This window comes from Aricia agestis, chromosome 15, assembly GCF_905147365.1.
Source record: "Aricia agestis chromosome 15, ilAriAges1.1, whole genome shotgun sequence".
NCBI lineage: Eukaryota > Metazoa > Arthropoda > Insecta > Lepidoptera > Lycaenidae > Aricia > Aricia agestis.
The window spans coordinates 11,239,855-11,255,445 of NC_056420.1; the positions used below are offsets into that span (position 1 = coordinate 11,239,855).

Below are 15,591 nucleotides of genomic sequence, written 5' to 3' on the forward strand. Positions count from 1 at the left end.
TAAGTAATTAAATGCGCTCATTTTGGGTAACTCTGAATTGCGGTTTAACTTTGAACAATATTACAATACTTAATGTATTGTGTTTGATAAAGAGTGGCTAACAACATCACAGGATCGTGAACTTTGGAAAGAAAGAGGGGAGGCCTTTGCCCAGCAGTGGGGACACTGTAGGCTGATAATAATAATAATAATTGTGTAAAGTTAAACCTCAATTCAAAGTTACCCAAAATGACTGTATTATTATTAAATATTTACAATTATATTATGTCATAATGACAGTTAAGAGTGATTAGAGACAATTGGTGCTAATTGTAGAATTAGAAAATTATAATTTATTAACGACTGAGGCCTAAGCATAATTTTAATAAATTATTTAAATAAGCCGCAAATCACAATGAGTAAAAGCAACGTCTTACGAGTTACGAGTCTATTTGAGCGTCATTGCTTACGAGCATGTGTTTATCTGGGCATAGACTTAATTAATATTCACTTTTAAAACACATGTAATAACTAATTATAAGTGTCCAGTGTATATTTAAAATTGAATAACTATTTTTTATGTATTATTTTTTAATTCCTTGATCATTTTAGCTTTGAATCATGTGTTTGATTCTTGTTAGAATCAAAACATCTGTTGAGTGTTTTCTTAAATACACAACAGATGGCGCTGCCACGCGTCAGATACAAACTATCGAAGTGTCGAAATCTACGGCATAATACCGCGCCCGCAATTTACAGGCCAACTCTGGTTTCCCTTCAAAACGTATAAATCTTTCGCCTTTTACTAAAGATTTCCGTGGAGGGGAACACTCAAATGAGTCTGATCTTATTTTTGATGCCTTACGCTCGTAAGGCTTATAAATTAATTATCAAATATTATCAAATATCCACAAACTGCGAAATCCGAGAATCTATTATGTCGAAACCAGAAGGTTATTAAATTCGTGATTGCGCATGATCATGTGAATAGTGAACTGTGGTACATTAAAGTTTTAACCCAAATTAAAGGCAGTCGATCATTATAATATCAAGTATGGCTGCTTTAACTCTAGCGCCAAAATTACTGCTACTAAAAATAGTTTCTAGAAGGACTCAATTAAAATAGTCTTAAATAATAAGAATAATAACTAATTAGATAATATTAATTATATTCTTTAATAATAAATAATCATTTTCTTTTGAATGTAACTTTACTTTTCTACTATTCATTCTGTCTATTCCAGCTTCAATGCCATGGAAGTCCTTGTCGTATACGGAGCTGAAACAAGAGTATACACTATACAAGACGGGTATACGGTTACCTCAGGATGGAACGTACCCTGGTAGTCTACTTGCATTGTTGCGGCAGGCTCTCGCACTTGACCGTCAGGATAGACTGGACTTGACTAAACTGCAGGAGATCCTGCATAATGTTAAGGTAATTTTTGTTTACCAATAAGGTTTAACTGCTCTGTGAATTGTCAAATAATCTGTCAAACTCTTTATTAAATTAAGGTTAAAAATTGAAGGTTAATCCTTCGATCGTGGAAAAACAGACACAATAGCTTACTTATCTAAATAATTGTTATCGTGGCCGCTTGTGGCCGCTTGGGAGTTGAAGCATTTCATAAAGCAACATAAAGTTGTATTGGTCACGACTCGTCATTAAAAATAAAAAATATGTTAGTGACTAGCGACCCGCCCCGGCTTCGCACGGGTATATAATAAATTATGGCCTAAGTCACTGAAAAAATGATTAAAATCGATTCAGTAGTTTGATTTTAAATAATTTATATTCATTACTACCCGTGGCCCGCATTGGTCGGTACTGCCGCAAAAGCTACTTACTTCCCGCAATTTTTAAATCTGTAATATCTTCGAAAATATTTATTTAAAATTAAAATCGTAATAATTATAAGAGCCATAATCAATAATATATTGAAAGTATTTAATTGAATAAGGACTATTGCCGTATTGGTTAAAATCGCTTCGAAAATTAGCCATTATTTGAAGTTAAAAGTAAATGACAAAAAATATGTTATTGTGGGATATATCCATAAGAGATATAATTATACGTGGGAGAGCCATGCTTCGGCACGAATGGGCCGGCTCGACCGGAGAAATACCACATTCTCACAGAAAACCGGCGTAAAACAGCGCTTACGCTGTGTTTCGCCGAGTGAGTTTACCGGAGGCCCAATCCCCTACTATTTTAGCCCTATTCCCTTCCCTACCCTCCCCTATTCCCTTCCCTTCCCATCCCTGCCCTCCCCTATTACCCTATTCCCTCTTAAAAGGCCGGTAACGCACCTGCAGCTCTTCTGATGCTGCGAGTGTCCATGGGCGACGGAAGTTGCTTTCCATCAGGTGACCCGTTTGCTCATTCGCCCCCTTATTTCATAAAAAAAAATATATATACCATCGCGGAGTTTTCTGTAGACCTTTTCAATGTGTACAATGCGCACCCCTGCATTGGTACTTGTACTATTATCTATTCTGTGGCATTGGTAGCGCCCACTTCGAAACTACTTGGTGATGAAATTATTTATTTTGATAAGGATTATTAGCATAATATGAGTAAAATAAATGCGTTTAAATGTAGTCCAAAAAAAATCAATGTTTTTGTGCCTCACTTGACATAGATAGGTATACTGTGTCGCGGACATTTTTGTAGATATTTATAAGATCTACATTTACTTAGAACATTGTATAGTTCTATCTTTTATAGTTTAGGCAGCGTACGCAAAATAAGTAACCGAAGTTAAGCAACGTCGGGCGCGGTTAGTACTTGGATGGGTGACCGCCTGGGAATACCGCGTGATGTTGGCTTTTTGTTGCCGGTATATTTTATGTTGCTTTATGTATACCATCGACATTGGTAGAGTCGTTTGCGCTCAGTGTTTGCCAACGTCCATACCACGTTGAATACACCGGTTCTCGTCCGATCACCGAAGTTAAGCAACGTCGGGCGCGGTTAGTACTTGGATGGGTGACCGCCTGGGAATACCGCGTGATGTTGGCTTTTTGTTATACCCACGTCAGATAAAAATAGCTTATTTTCGTAGCTCTCCCCAATATTTCCCGATTAGAATGTCACACGTGTGACTTTAGGGGAGGGGGCCAGGTCCCCCTCATTGTTTATTTCCAAACCAACTAGCAACATACTAGTTATAGCCACGATTAAACTACCATGGTCTTAACCAGACTAGTAGCTTAGACCCTTTCGAAAAAAGGCTTTTTGTTGCCGGTATATTTTATGTTGCTTTATGTATAACATCGACATCAGAAGAGTCGCTTGCGCTCAGTGGTCGCCAACGTCCATACCACGTTGAATACACCGGTTCTCGTCCGATCACCGAAGTTAAGCAACGTCGGGCGCGGTTAGTACTTGGATGGGTGACCGCCTGGGAATACCGCGTGATGTTGGCTTTTTGTCTTGTTGACTATATATTATGTTGCTTTATGTATAATATCGACATCGATAGAGTCGTTTGCGCTCAGTGTTCGCCAACGTCCATACCACGTTGAATACACCGGTTCTCGTCCGATCACCGAAGTTAAGCAACGTCGGGCGCGGTTAGTACTTGGATGGGTGACCGCCTGGGAATACCGCGTGATGTTGGCTTTTTGTTGCCGGTATATTTTATGTTGCTTTATGTATACCATCGACATTGGTAGAGTCGTTTGCGCTCAGTGTTTGCCAACGTCCATACCACGTTGAATACACCGGTTCTCGTCCGATCACCGAAGTTAAGCAACGTCGGGCGCGGTTAGTACTTGGATGGGTGACCGCCTGGGAATACCGCGTGATGTTGGCTTTTTGTTATACCCACGTCAGATAAAAATAGCTTATTTTCGTAGCTCTCCCCAATATTTCCCGATTAGAATGTCACACGTGTGACTTTAGGGGAGGGGGCCAGGCCCCCCTCATTGTTTATTTCCAAACCAACTAGCAACATACTAGTTATAGCCACGATTAAACTACCATGGTCTTAACCAGACTAGTAGCTTAGACCCTTTCGAAAAAAGGCTTTTTGTTGCCGGTATATTTTATGTTGCTTTATGTATAACATCGACATCAGAAGAGTCGCTTGCGCTCAGTGGTCGCCAACGTCCATACCACGTAGAATACACCGGTTCTCGTCCGATCACCGAAGTTAAGCAACGTCGGGCGCGGTTAGTACTTGGATGGGTGACCGCCTGGGAATACCGCGTGATGTTGGCTTTTTGTCTTGTTGACTATATATTATGTTGCTTTATGTATAATATCGACATCGATAGAGTCGTTTGCGCTCAGTGTTCGCCAACGTCCATACCACGTTGAATACACCGGTTCTCGTCCGATCACCGAAGTTAAGCAACGTCGGGCGCGGTTAGTACTTGGATGGGTGACCGCCTGGGAATACCGCGTGATGTTGGCTTTTTGTTGCCGGTATATTTTATATTGCTTTATGTATACCATCGACATTGGTAGAGTCGTTTGCGCTCAGTGTTTGCCAACGTCCATACCACGTTGAATACACCGGTTCTCGTCCGATCACCGAAGATAAGCAACGTCGGGCGCGGTTAGTACTTGGATGGGTGACCGCCTGGGAATTCCGCGTGATGTTGGCTTTTTGTTTATTTTTTATTTGTTTGTTTATTTTTTTTATCTTTTTACAGGAAAACCTTGACGATATGGAGTACATTATTTTACCCGAACGAATATCTAATAGATCACGACAATTTACAAATTCTACGTCGCCTACAGACTCGGAGTGTCAGAGTCCGAGGAATGTTCAACACGAAGCTATAGTTCACACAAATAGCGCAGAGAGCGACAAAGAGTCCGAATACCAAAACTCCGTTTACGAATTACCTAAAATTAATTCTCTGACGTATGTATCCGGAAAATGTTCTACGGATGACGATGAAAAAACTTACGTGGATAAGAACTATTCAGCATGTTCTACACCCGTCGGTAACATGAGGACGAAAATTAAGTATTTAGAGACTCCTTGCTCTATGACTAAAAGCGACTCCACGGAGTACTGTAGCATACTCAGTCCCGACGTGCGAACGAATCTAGCCCTTGCTGACGAGAGCTTTAAGGACCAAAATGACAGATCGGCGAAACTCAGCAGAAGTTTCACGCCGAAATCTTACAAACCGCTCCATATTAAAGTCCCTGAGTTTAATCTAGACTCAATCAAAGGTATTCTGAAGGATCAGACGACTAATGAAAAGTCTTCGTACAATTTTGATATCAAGAACTACAGTTTGCCAACTACGCCTATAGCCAGAAGTAACAAGTTGAGGAAAAACGCTTGGTTATCGGGCGATATCACAGCAAAAATGGAAGCAAAGCCAAAGTTACCTGTGTTGAATACCACGGTCGTTAAAAGCCCTAAAGGTATTTTTATTATTATATTATAATTTTGCCTGGTCAGGCAAAATTATAATATAATATATTAATTACCAGTAATTAATCATTTCCCATTTAGTCTTTAGGTTTGTTAATCAGTTATTATAATAAATAATCGGCCAAGTGGGAGTCGGACTCGCGCACGAAGGGTTCCGTACCGCTATAGAGCGAAAGTAGGCAAAACTTGTGTATGGGGTTGTGTAAAAAAAATATATAAGAGGGGTTTCCATATATATTTATTTTTATTTTAGTACTTATTAATTATTAAAGTAAAAATAAAATTAAGGATTTAGTGAAACTTTCAAGTGCTTACGGTGCCTTTATTGATTACGAGTTAGATGCTACGAGCTAAGAAGGCTAAAAAAATACGTTTGTTGTATGGGAGCCCCTTAAATATAAACTTTATTTTTGTATTTGTTGTTATAGCGGCAACAGAAATACACAATCTGTGAAAATTTCACAAGTCTAGCTATAGCGGTTTGTGAGATACAGCCTGAAGACAGACGGACATACAGACAGATGGACATACGTCGAAGTCTCAGTTATTACTGGGTCCCGTTTTTACCCTTTGAGTACGGAACCCTAAAAACAAAATAATGGAGGGTAATATTACACGTCATAAAAAGCAAATTTTGCGCTCGATGATCGCCAACGTCCATACCACGTTGAATACACCGGTTCTCGTCCGATCACCGAATTTAAGCAACGTCGGGCGCGGTTAGTACTTGGATGGGTGACCGCCTGGGAATACCGCGTGATGTTGGCTTTTTTTTTTATAAATAAAATGTACAGTATATTTTTAGCATTAGACTTTTATCTTTTATTTGCCAAATTAATTTTTGTTCATCCAGAGGAGGTCCAACCATTACCTGAAGCGAGCACAACTAAACCACTGCAGAGCGGTCGCGACCAGAGCCGATCCACAGAGAGCTTGGACACGGGGCGGGACAGCTACACCGGATTGAGGCGGTGAGTGCCACAGACATAATATAAAATGTTGCTAACTACTGCTAATTAACATTCTATTCCTATGTGAATGACAGACTATGTATGAGGATTGAGGCCTTTGATGCGAATGGGCGTTTTCACATGCGACGATAACGACACGACACGACACGATAGACGATACCACAGAATAGATAAGGGCCACCGCACATATACAATTTCAAGTTGGCCGACTATCGTACAAACTAAATTGCGTAGTGTCACAATTTAATTGGACAACTTCATCGTGTACGCTGCCAGCCGCAGACTTTTAGATTTAGTTGGTAACGGTGTTGCTATCCTAGCGACGTGCGTGTTAAAATGCGTAAAAAGCACGCTTTTATTGTGGCACTAATAAAACGAAGGCGAAAAGAAAGGAGAATATTTTGGGTGCATTCAATACTAAGTGACAGATTAGAATTAGGAAAACATCATTGATCATACCTTGCATTTTAAACTTCGATATTATCCAGATAAATTTTAATGGACAAATCCAGATAAAAAGGTGATAATAATCCATATCCATTATCCATACTTCCACACTAATATTTTTTTATTATTATCTATGTAATTCGGGGCCGTCTATGTGTAAAAATATGTGTACGTACACACTTACTCAAGCATGATTGAACATAAATTCTAAGAGATTAAATTGTCAACGTACCGATACGTGCCGACTGGACGTCAAAAAAAGAGTTCTGCTGTCATGTATCACAATTCACACGTCTCTTTTTACCACGCAGTGTTACTGATAGTGACATCTCGCTTGCTCTTGCACAACTTGAAATTGTATATGTGCGGTGGCCCTTATCTATTCTGTGGTATCGTCTATCGTGTCGTGTCGTTATCGTCGCAGTGTGAAAATGCCCAATCTTGGCGGATACAATAATTATTTCTATGGCAACAAAATGCATACCTTAAACGAATTATCAACGTTTTACGCAATTAAACAGCGTGGCAACGACTTTTAATATGGTATATTGTATTTACTTTATGATAAAAATAATCGTTGTTACGTCCCACATATTTTATTACTCTATGGTACTATCATAGAATTAGATTCATAGGCAGTTGGCGGATCTACGTAATTACTAATTTGGTCGCGTTACTTCAAATCCATCCGACGACCGACCGATCACTGACATTAAATTAACATAAGCCGTTAGCCGACCAATTAGCTTTGTCCACACTGTGCCTTTTTCGGGCATGCGTTATAGCGCAGTCAACAGCGAACGTGAGGCATGCCCGCGACGCATGCCCTCTGACCGTATCCAAAAAACTAAAATGACAATGTTGGCGTTGCGTTCGTTGACGCATTCAATTATCGAATTCGCCAAAACGAAAGTTGAATGAAAGAAGATGACGAAAATTGAAGACGAAAGCGCATAGTGTGGATATAGCTAATGAGTAGTGACGTAGGTCCGCCAACTGCCTATAAATCAATTTCTTCGATGGTATATTATAGTTACATATTATATACCTTGGTAGTAAGAGTAACTAGTATTTGACCCATATTTTATGCATGGCTAAATTTTTTCAGTATCAACGATCCTCCCCCGGACTTTTCGCCCGATCCCGAACCGCTGGAGCGCACACGTTCTCTCACGTGCCTCAAGACGCCGTACGTCGAGGACGTGCTCGCCAACGTCAACGTCAAACCGCTAGTCGCGATCCACGAGCGGTGGATATACGAGGCGAATAAGCGGACTGGGAGGTCAGTGCCGTCGTTGGAGCAGCACAGGTTAGTATTGTTGTTTTAGGGCAGTGTTCCAATATGTGGTCCGAGTATAGTATGGGGGTCCGCGGTGTCATCTCTGGACCATACATAATCCGATTTTTTTTTCTTTTTATTTTATTAATGGGGTCCTTGAGAACTGTGACTGATTTCCTAGGGGTCCGTGGCTGAAAAAAGTTGGGAAACACTGTTTTAGGTGGACGAATTCTTAAAGTTACTAAGAATTATGTAAAGATATTGTTTTGGCGCGTGGCCGAAATAAGAAAGTCATTTTGTAGAGCGTGAGTACCTTTGTATTCAACCAAAGATATGAGATTGACGCGTGGCTTTAATTATACTTAGTACCTAAGGTTCACTCGGCGTAACTGGGCGGTAGCGGTCATTGACTCCCTGTCAAAAACTTGTCATTTTCTATATAAATTATAAACCGCGATTGACAATAAGGTGTCAGATGTTGTCAATCGCGGCTTTGTATAGAAAATGAAAGTTTTTGACAGGGAGTCAACGACCGCTACCGCCAAGTTACGCCGAGTGAACTTTAGTAACGCTGTCATTTAACTGAAATCGTTAAATAGCTTTCAACCCACGCAAATAGCCATTAGCCATACATGTATTAACGCTGCCAGTATCATTTCGGCCTTCGGGTGAATGACGTCAACTTCTCGGTAAAGTTCAAAATGTTGTACTCGTCTGTCGCCAACGTCCATACCACGTTGAATACACCGGTTCTCGTCCGATCACCGAAGTTAAGCAACGTCGGGCGCGGTTAGTACTTGGATGGGTGACCGCCTGGGAATACCGCGTGATGTTGGCTTTTTGTTGGTATATTTTATGTTGCTTTATGTATAACATCGACATCGGTATAATCGTTTGCACTCAGTGTTCGCCAACGTCCATACCACGTTGAATACACCGGTTCTCGTCCGATCACGTCAGGCGCGGTTAGTGCTTGGATGGGAGACCGCCTGGGAATACAGCGTCATTTTGGCTTTTTGCTGTTGTCATTATATTATTAAGTATTGGCCCCGTAGAAAATAGACTATCATCTTCGAACTATCATGCCAATATCACCTTTTGTATTCCAGGCCCCAAACACGCGCTGTGAAGCCGGCTTCGCACTGCGTGGATACTCTACCTAAGTCAGTACCTTTGGTGCGACGATCCAGCTTCAAATGTCTCCGCCCGTCTCCTGCCAACGGTCAGTGTTTCGCTTGGTGTGGGTACAAATGGTGGAAGCATGACTAATAACTATTTTTACTCCCTTACTAATAAAATAGTAACAATTTTTACGGTGTACAAGATTTTGTTCTTGTGTATCGAGGACATTTTTCCAATGTCACAGATAAGGACAAAACTGCATAGCTTATGCATTGTTTAGGTAATTTTTTTATTAGTTAAGGGACTAACCACATATTATAATTGGCTATTGAATATTGATACAGCAACATGGATGTCTTGACCACACTATACAGTATACATAACGTGTTACGTGACCATACGTCCCGCTCTCAGGCAGGTCCCGCTGTCCCCCGCGAGGCCGCAATTGTCCCGCTTTTGCAAACAGACCAAACGACAATAATTTAAAAGTATTTTTAAGTTTTATGTTTGAAATGCCTGTGCACTGCCTGGAAGTAACACATACATACAACAAAGCTGATTATTGCTCGATATCAATAAGTAGATGTTCCGCGCGGCTTCGCCCGCGTAAATTAGGAATTTCACAGACAAATTAGCTCACAAATAATAGTCTATACAATCCTTCACGTGGTTTACATTTTATCTATGCCAAATAACATAGAAATTGCTCCAGTGACTCGTGAAAACTAAGATAAGCCCATTCAAATAATTGTTTTCCATTTTGTTCACATTTTTCTCAGTTTCTTCGCTCCTTTTCGTCGTCCTTTTCCTGAGATTAGCGCGTTCAAACAAACAAATTCTTCCGCTCTAAAATTTTAGTAAAGCTTTAATAATAATTACTGTCAGGCACTTTCAAAATTCAAATACAAATTAAAAAATTGTTTGGGAAAGGTATTTGTCCCGCTCTGACATGAAAAAAAAATGGTCACGTTAAGTTAATTTTAAACATAAGTACCTACAATATACCGGTTATCACTCGCTCACTAATAATGAGCTAGCTATCTTTATATATCGTGTCACTTCTCAAAACACTACCACGGGTATTATAAATTATAATCGTAGATACCAACTTTTATTTTAGAATAAGTAACAACTAAGTATTATTTTCATTTATCTTTATTCTTATTGTGTGTTTGTGTGACGGTTTTAAGGCGTTTACATTTTTTTATAAGCAATATTTAATTTTAAGGCTTTTCAATTTATAAATTGAATAGGTTTAAACTTTAAATAAGATAAAATATGGTGATGGGTATTTCTTTCTCTTCTAGCTAATACGGTCCAAGCTTGATCCTGGGGTATGCACGCTCAGTTGTTTAACCTCATATTTTGAGGCTTGGGTATGCACAATATTATGTTGATTGTTGATCGATCTATGTTTGGAATGTTACTTTATTTTAAGAGTTTTTCTAATTTGTTTAAAATAATATTTTCATTTGTTTGTGAGTAACTAATAAATATTTTTAATAATTAGTAGAGCGCTTTTTATTTTTGATTGGATTATCTATAATAATAATTAATAACTAACTTACAAAGTAATGACAATGAAATAGTAAGTACTTAAATTGTTTGTATTTAAAAGTAGCACATACATTTTTACATCAAGTTATATTTTATTACTTTTATTTGAGTTCATAAATTTGTAATCATCTTTTATTCTTTCACATTATAGTGTATTTTAGAAATGAAATAAACGATTGTAGAAGGCTATCGATTGCACATTTTGATTGTACTGCACATGGGCGTACTCACGTACAGTTACCTACTTTACCTACTCTGAAGTGTTGGACGCCCATGGTACTGTACATAATATAAGTTTTTAAAGAGATTGTATCCTAAAGTTTGATTTGAGTTGCCTAGGTGCTTTCAATGTGTTTAAATGGTTTATTTTTGAGCTTTTATATAATTATAGCAATAACATAATTTTTAAATTTTAAGCCAATTTGTGAGTAATTACAGAAAGTAATTTTTGTTTTTCAGTTAACACCTGGGACCAATATAACATAGCGCGAGAAGCAATAGCAAAGGGTTTAAGTTTTCAAACTAGTGAAGCAATGAGGAAATTAGAGAAAAGGTAATAATATAAAATTTAATTCTGTTTCATATTTTGCGTTCTTTGTTCGCCAACGTCCATACCACGTTGAATACACCGGTTCTCGTCCGATCACCGAAGTTAAGCAACGTCGGGCGCGGTTAGTACTTGGATGGGTGACCGCCTGGGAATACCGCGTGATGTTGGCTTTTTGTTGCCGGTATATTTTATGTTGCTTTATGTGTAACATCGACGTCAGAAGAGTCGCTTGCGCTCAGTGGTCGCCAACGTCCATACCACGTTGAATACACCGGTTCTCGTCCGATCACCGAAGTTAAGCAACGTCGGGCGCGGTTAGTACTTGGATGGGTGACCGCCTGGGAATACCGCGTGATGTTGGCTTTTTGTTGCCGGTATATTTTATGTTGCTTTATGTGTAACATCGACGTCAGAAGAGTCGCTTGCGCTCAGTGGTCGCCAACGTCCATACCACGTTGAATACACCGGTTCTCGTCCGATCACCGAAGTTAAGCAACGTCGGGCGCGGTTAGTACTTGGATGGGTGACCGCCTGGGAATACCGCGTGATGTTGGCTTTTTGTTTTAAGCAATAACATTAATAACTTGAGCTCATCTACCGCGATAACTCGTACGCAGCTAGTTTGTGCTACCGCGCGCGAGCAGCCTCACTCGTCTGAGAGTGAGTAAGGGGTCGGACCCCTTAAGAACAGGGGGGACCCGTGTCCCCACGTCAGATAAAAATAGCTTATTTTCGTAGCTCTCCCCAATATTGCCCGTCTAGAATGTCACACGTGTGACTTTAGGGGAGGGGGCCAGGCCCCCCTCATTGTTTATTTCCAAACCAACTAGCAACAGACTAGTTATAGCCACGATTAAACTACCATGGTCTTAACCAGACCAGTAGCTTAGACCCTTTCGAAAAAAAGGCTTTTTGTTGCCGGTATATTTTATGTTGCTTTATGTGTAACATCGACATCAGAAGAGTCGCTTGCGCTCAGTGGTCGCCAACGTCCATACCACGTTGAATACACCGGTTCTCGTCCGATCACCGAAGTTAAGCAACGTCGGGCGCGGTTAGTACTTGGATGGGTGACCGCCTGGGAATACCGCGTGATGTTGGCTTTTTGTTGCCGGTATATTTTATGTTGCTTTATGTGTAACATCGACATCAGAAGAGTCGCTTGCGCTCAGTGGTCGCCAACGTCCATACCACGTTGAATACACCGGTTCTCGTCCGATCACCGAAGTTAAGCAACGTCGGGCGCGGTTAGTACTTGGATGGGTGACCGCCTGGGAATACCGCGTGATGTTGGCTTTTTGTTTTCTCTTTTCTAACAGTACTTACGTAAATATTTTTAATCCATAAAACGTTTTTAAATAAAGTTTTTTTTCAATTTCAGTACAATAACTGACACCCAACCAAATGAACAACCAAAGATTGATCGTGCCACAGATACACAGGGTATAGAGGACTTTATCAAAGGTCTCATACGAAAAGAGGTGCAACACTTGCTAAATGATATGTCGGACAACATATCAGAAAGCAATAGTCAGAGAGACGACGAACTATTAAACAAACGGGTGCATAATATAGTTGACTCCTTAAAAAATGGTGAAGATGTAGATATAGGAAGGAAAGATATTCCAAAATCCTTCTCGCGGATCAAAATTAATGGAAACAACAAGCCGCTAGTTCAGATAACTTTCAACAGGAACGGGGAGAACAGTCTACAAGTGTTGGATAACTGTGTGAATGTTACCGTGTCTGAAAACAGTTGCAGTCGAGACAAGTTGAATATATCCTTGGAAGATACTCTCACGGGGGAAGATATACACATCAACGGGCTAAAGAGATGCCAGGCTTTCAGTGCAATTCAGGTATGTATAACATTTTGATGCTCCTTAGTAAGGAGCATCAATATGTAATCCTTACGTACAAATTGAAATTGACATGACAAAGCGCGACTTTTTTTGAGCATTAATTTGTCATCATTATTTTAAGGGGACTCGTTATTGTAAAAAAAAATTCAAATGAAAGAGTAGATATTCTCATAACACCATAACACCTATAGATAATTCAAAACTAAAATACGTCGTTATCTTGCGATTACGGCAAATTTAAAAGTATACAATAATACTATAAATATAAACATGTCTGCTTGTATATAGTACTGTCTATTTAGTTATTTACTTTAGAGTTTAGACTCTTGAATTTATTTTAATTTTTCTTGGTTTTTGTTGGTATTGGCTATTTAGATATTATCATAATATTATGCATGTTGTAATTTTATAATATTTTCAACACGACCCCACAGAAAATATGCAATAGCCATCTGTTATGCTAACGGTTAAACACGACGATACGAAATTTGTGTAATAGTTTTGGCGTTTGGCGCCAGATGTCGCTCTCAAATTGCGGCACATTTCTACATCGCGCTATCGAAAACGCGGCGCGTAGAATGACTACCGCGGGCCGCGCTAATGAAATCATACTTACCTGGCGTAGGGGATACCGTGATCAAAAAGGCGGTTCCCCCAGAGCGAGGCCCTTCCATTGCACTGCGGTTGGGTTGACCTCTGCGATTATCCCTAATGCGGATAACTCGGACGCGTAATTTTTGGTAGTGGGGACTGCGTACGCGCCGTCCCCTTTATTATCTCTTTGAAATAACATTAGGTGACAAGGCCATTCCATTATGTATCGCTAAAAACGTTGTCAAATTAGTATAATGCATTCTCTTTTATAAACCCTCGAAACGAGAGAAAAAATTCTATTTCAAAATCTATAAACAAGTCCAGCACTAAATTACAACTTGTTTCATTATCTATTCTTTCAGGAAGCCCGCAGCACGGAAGATCTTTACATCGACGATGACTTATCCACCCAAATGCAGGAAAACTTCGGTGGCAAGGTGAAATTGATACCCCTGCACGGTTCTCTCCACGAAATCCTCTGCGAGAAGGAGGACGACTGCTGTCTCGTTAAAGTCAAGCAGGAGAACGGTTGTGACACAATATACTTCCGATGTGACAACTCCGATACGGAATCCCGAGACGCGACAGACGGGAATGACACTGTGGTCTACAAACGTAGTATTTCACTCATCGAGGAGAGAATACAACGGGTTATACCGAAAGACAAGCGGTCTTTGCGAAGGTTGTCGCTAGATAGACTCAGGAGTAGACCAAAGTCGGAAGTCCTAGTGAAGAATTTGGGAGAGTCTCGTGCACGCAGTAACAGTAGCCCGTCTCTATTCAAGCCTGACGAAGTGGAGTTGAATATTGAGAACGTGATGAGCTATCAGGATTCCTCGTCGGACGAGTGCCTCAGGTAAATTTAAATCAAACTATTTAAGTATTTAAATAATTGGCCAAGTGCTAGTCGGACTCGCGCACGTCAGATATACACAATCTGTGAAAATTTTAGAATTCTAGCTACAGCGGTTCTTGAGTTACAGCCTGGAGACAGACGGACAGACATCGAAGTCCCGTTTTTACCCTTTGGGTACGGAACCCTAAAAATAATATTTGGATTTTGACACAAACGGCGACTATTGTACGTGTATTTGTTGCCGTGGAAAATGACTATTTTGAATTTCCTTGTTCCCAAACAACGGAAAGTGGCAGACAATATTGATTTTGCCGGGGTCAGTCTATGGTAGTATCATAAATGCAGCAAATTGCTAGTTTTTAACTACAAAAAAACCTCATTTTTGGGGTTCTGTAGCCAAATAGCAATAGAAGAAACACATAGATTCGTCATGTATGTGTATCCATCTGTGTGTCACAGCCACTTTTTTATGTCACAGATGTCAGGCCGATGACGACTTTGAGGTTCTGGAGCGAGAGATAGAGGAGGACCTCGCTAACTCCTCACTCACTTGCGGCTGCCTCGAAAAAATATCTGAAGAAAATCTCTCTGTTATTAACGAAGATTACTGATTCCTATAATACAAGACTCAGGCCTAGTTTCACCACTTCCTGATACGTGCCGGATACTTATCTGACAGATACTCTCATATTATATCTGTCAGATAAGTTGTGGATAGCCTATCCGGTACTTATCAGGAAGTATTGAAACAGGCCCTAAGTTAAGTCAGATTGTATTCGATATTTTCGACAGCCTAGTTAGAAATCAAATGGTATATAACAGGGGTCACCAATTAATTTCGCTCGGGGTCTATCTTGAGAAATAAAATTATCTTCGCAGTCCGCACATTATATAAAAAACTATTTATAATACTCGTAATTACGGAAATATTTAACTTTAATTTTCGCCTTCTTTCGACCCGCCCCTTTTCAA

The 15,591-nt window shown here is 39.9% G+C and overlaps 1 protein-coding gene and 16 non-coding genes across 18 annotated transcripts in view; all 17 read left to right on the forward strand.

Moving 5' to 3' along the window:
- LOC121734510 overlaps positions 1–15,303 on the forward strand; it is a 44,918-nt gene extending 29,615 nt beyond the window's left edge. For both annotated transcript variants that reach the window (XM_042125134.1, XM_042125133.1), the window contains exons 7-15: positions 1,224–1,417; positions 4,642–5,371; positions 6,235–6,352; positions 7,908–8,108; positions 9,188–9,300; positions 11,217–11,310; positions 12,689–13,166; positions 14,126–14,619; positions 15,098–15,303. In XM_042125134.1, coding sequence (XP_041981068.1) covers positions 1,224–1,417; positions 4,642–5,371; positions 6,235–6,352; positions 7,908–8,108; positions 9,188–9,300; positions 11,217–11,310; positions 12,689–13,166; positions 14,126–14,619; positions 15,098–15,230 — 2,555 coding nt within the window. In that variant the 3' untranslated portion in view covers positions 15,231–15,303. The remainder of the gene's footprint in view (positions 1–1,223; positions 1,418–4,641; positions 5,372–6,234; positions 6,353–7,907; positions 8,109–9,187; positions 9,301–11,216; positions 11,311–12,688; positions 13,167–14,125; positions 14,620–15,097) is intronic.
- Positions 741–856, forward strand: LOC121734561. Its single transcript, XR_006036754.1, has one exon. It is a non-coding gene; the product is annotated as a U5 spliceosomal RNA (small nuclear RNA).
- LOC121734523 lies at positions 2,883–3,001 on the forward strand. The gene has a single exon (XR_006036722.1). It is a non-coding gene; the product is annotated as a 5S ribosomal RNA (ribosomal RNA).
- Positions 3,290–3,408, forward strand: LOC121734524. The gene has a single exon (XR_006036723.1). It is a non-coding gene; the product is annotated as a 5S ribosomal RNA (ribosomal RNA).
- LOC121734525 lies at positions 3,486–3,604 on the forward strand. Its single transcript, XR_006036724.1, has one exon. It is a non-coding gene; the product is annotated as a 5S ribosomal RNA (ribosomal RNA).
- On the forward strand, positions 3,679–3,797 carry LOC121734526. The gene has a single exon (XR_006036725.1). It is a non-coding gene; the product is annotated as a 5S ribosomal RNA (ribosomal RNA).
- LOC121734547 lies at positions 4,086–4,204 on the forward strand. Its single transcript, XR_006036744.1, has one exon. It is a non-coding gene; the product is annotated as a 5S ribosomal RNA (ribosomal RNA).
- Positions 4,282–4,400, forward strand: LOC121734527. The gene has a single exon (XR_006036726.1). It is a non-coding gene; the product is annotated as a 5S ribosomal RNA (ribosomal RNA).
- Positions 4,475–4,593, forward strand: LOC121734543. The gene has a single exon (XR_006036740.1). It is a non-coding gene; the product is annotated as a 5S ribosomal RNA (ribosomal RNA).
- Positions 6,031–6,149, forward strand: LOC121734549. The gene has a single exon (XR_006036746.1). It is a non-coding gene; the product is annotated as a 5S ribosomal RNA (ribosomal RNA).
- Positions 8,798–8,916, forward strand: LOC121734528. Its single transcript, XR_006036727.1, has one exon. It is a non-coding gene; the product is annotated as a 5S ribosomal RNA (ribosomal RNA).
- LOC121734529 lies at positions 11,359–11,477 on the forward strand. The gene has a single exon (XR_006036728.1). It is a non-coding gene; the product is annotated as a 5S ribosomal RNA (ribosomal RNA).
- Positions 11,552–11,670, forward strand: LOC121734530. Its single transcript, XR_006036729.1, has one exon. It is a non-coding gene; the product is annotated as a 5S ribosomal RNA (ribosomal RNA).
- LOC121734532 lies at positions 11,745–11,863 on the forward strand. The gene has a single exon (XR_006036731.1). It is a non-coding gene; the product is annotated as a 5S ribosomal RNA (ribosomal RNA).
- LOC121734533 lies at positions 12,292–12,410 on the forward strand. Its single transcript, XR_006036732.1, has one exon. It is a non-coding gene; the product is annotated as a 5S ribosomal RNA (ribosomal RNA).
- LOC121734534 lies at positions 12,485–12,603 on the forward strand. Its single transcript, XR_006036733.1, has one exon. It is a non-coding gene; the product is annotated as a 5S ribosomal RNA (ribosomal RNA).
- Positions 13,778–13,939, forward strand: LOC121734559. The gene has a single exon (XR_006036753.1). It is a non-coding gene; the product is annotated as a U1 spliceosomal RNA (small nuclear RNA).
- Positions 15,304–15,591: the final 288 nt, after the last annotated feature.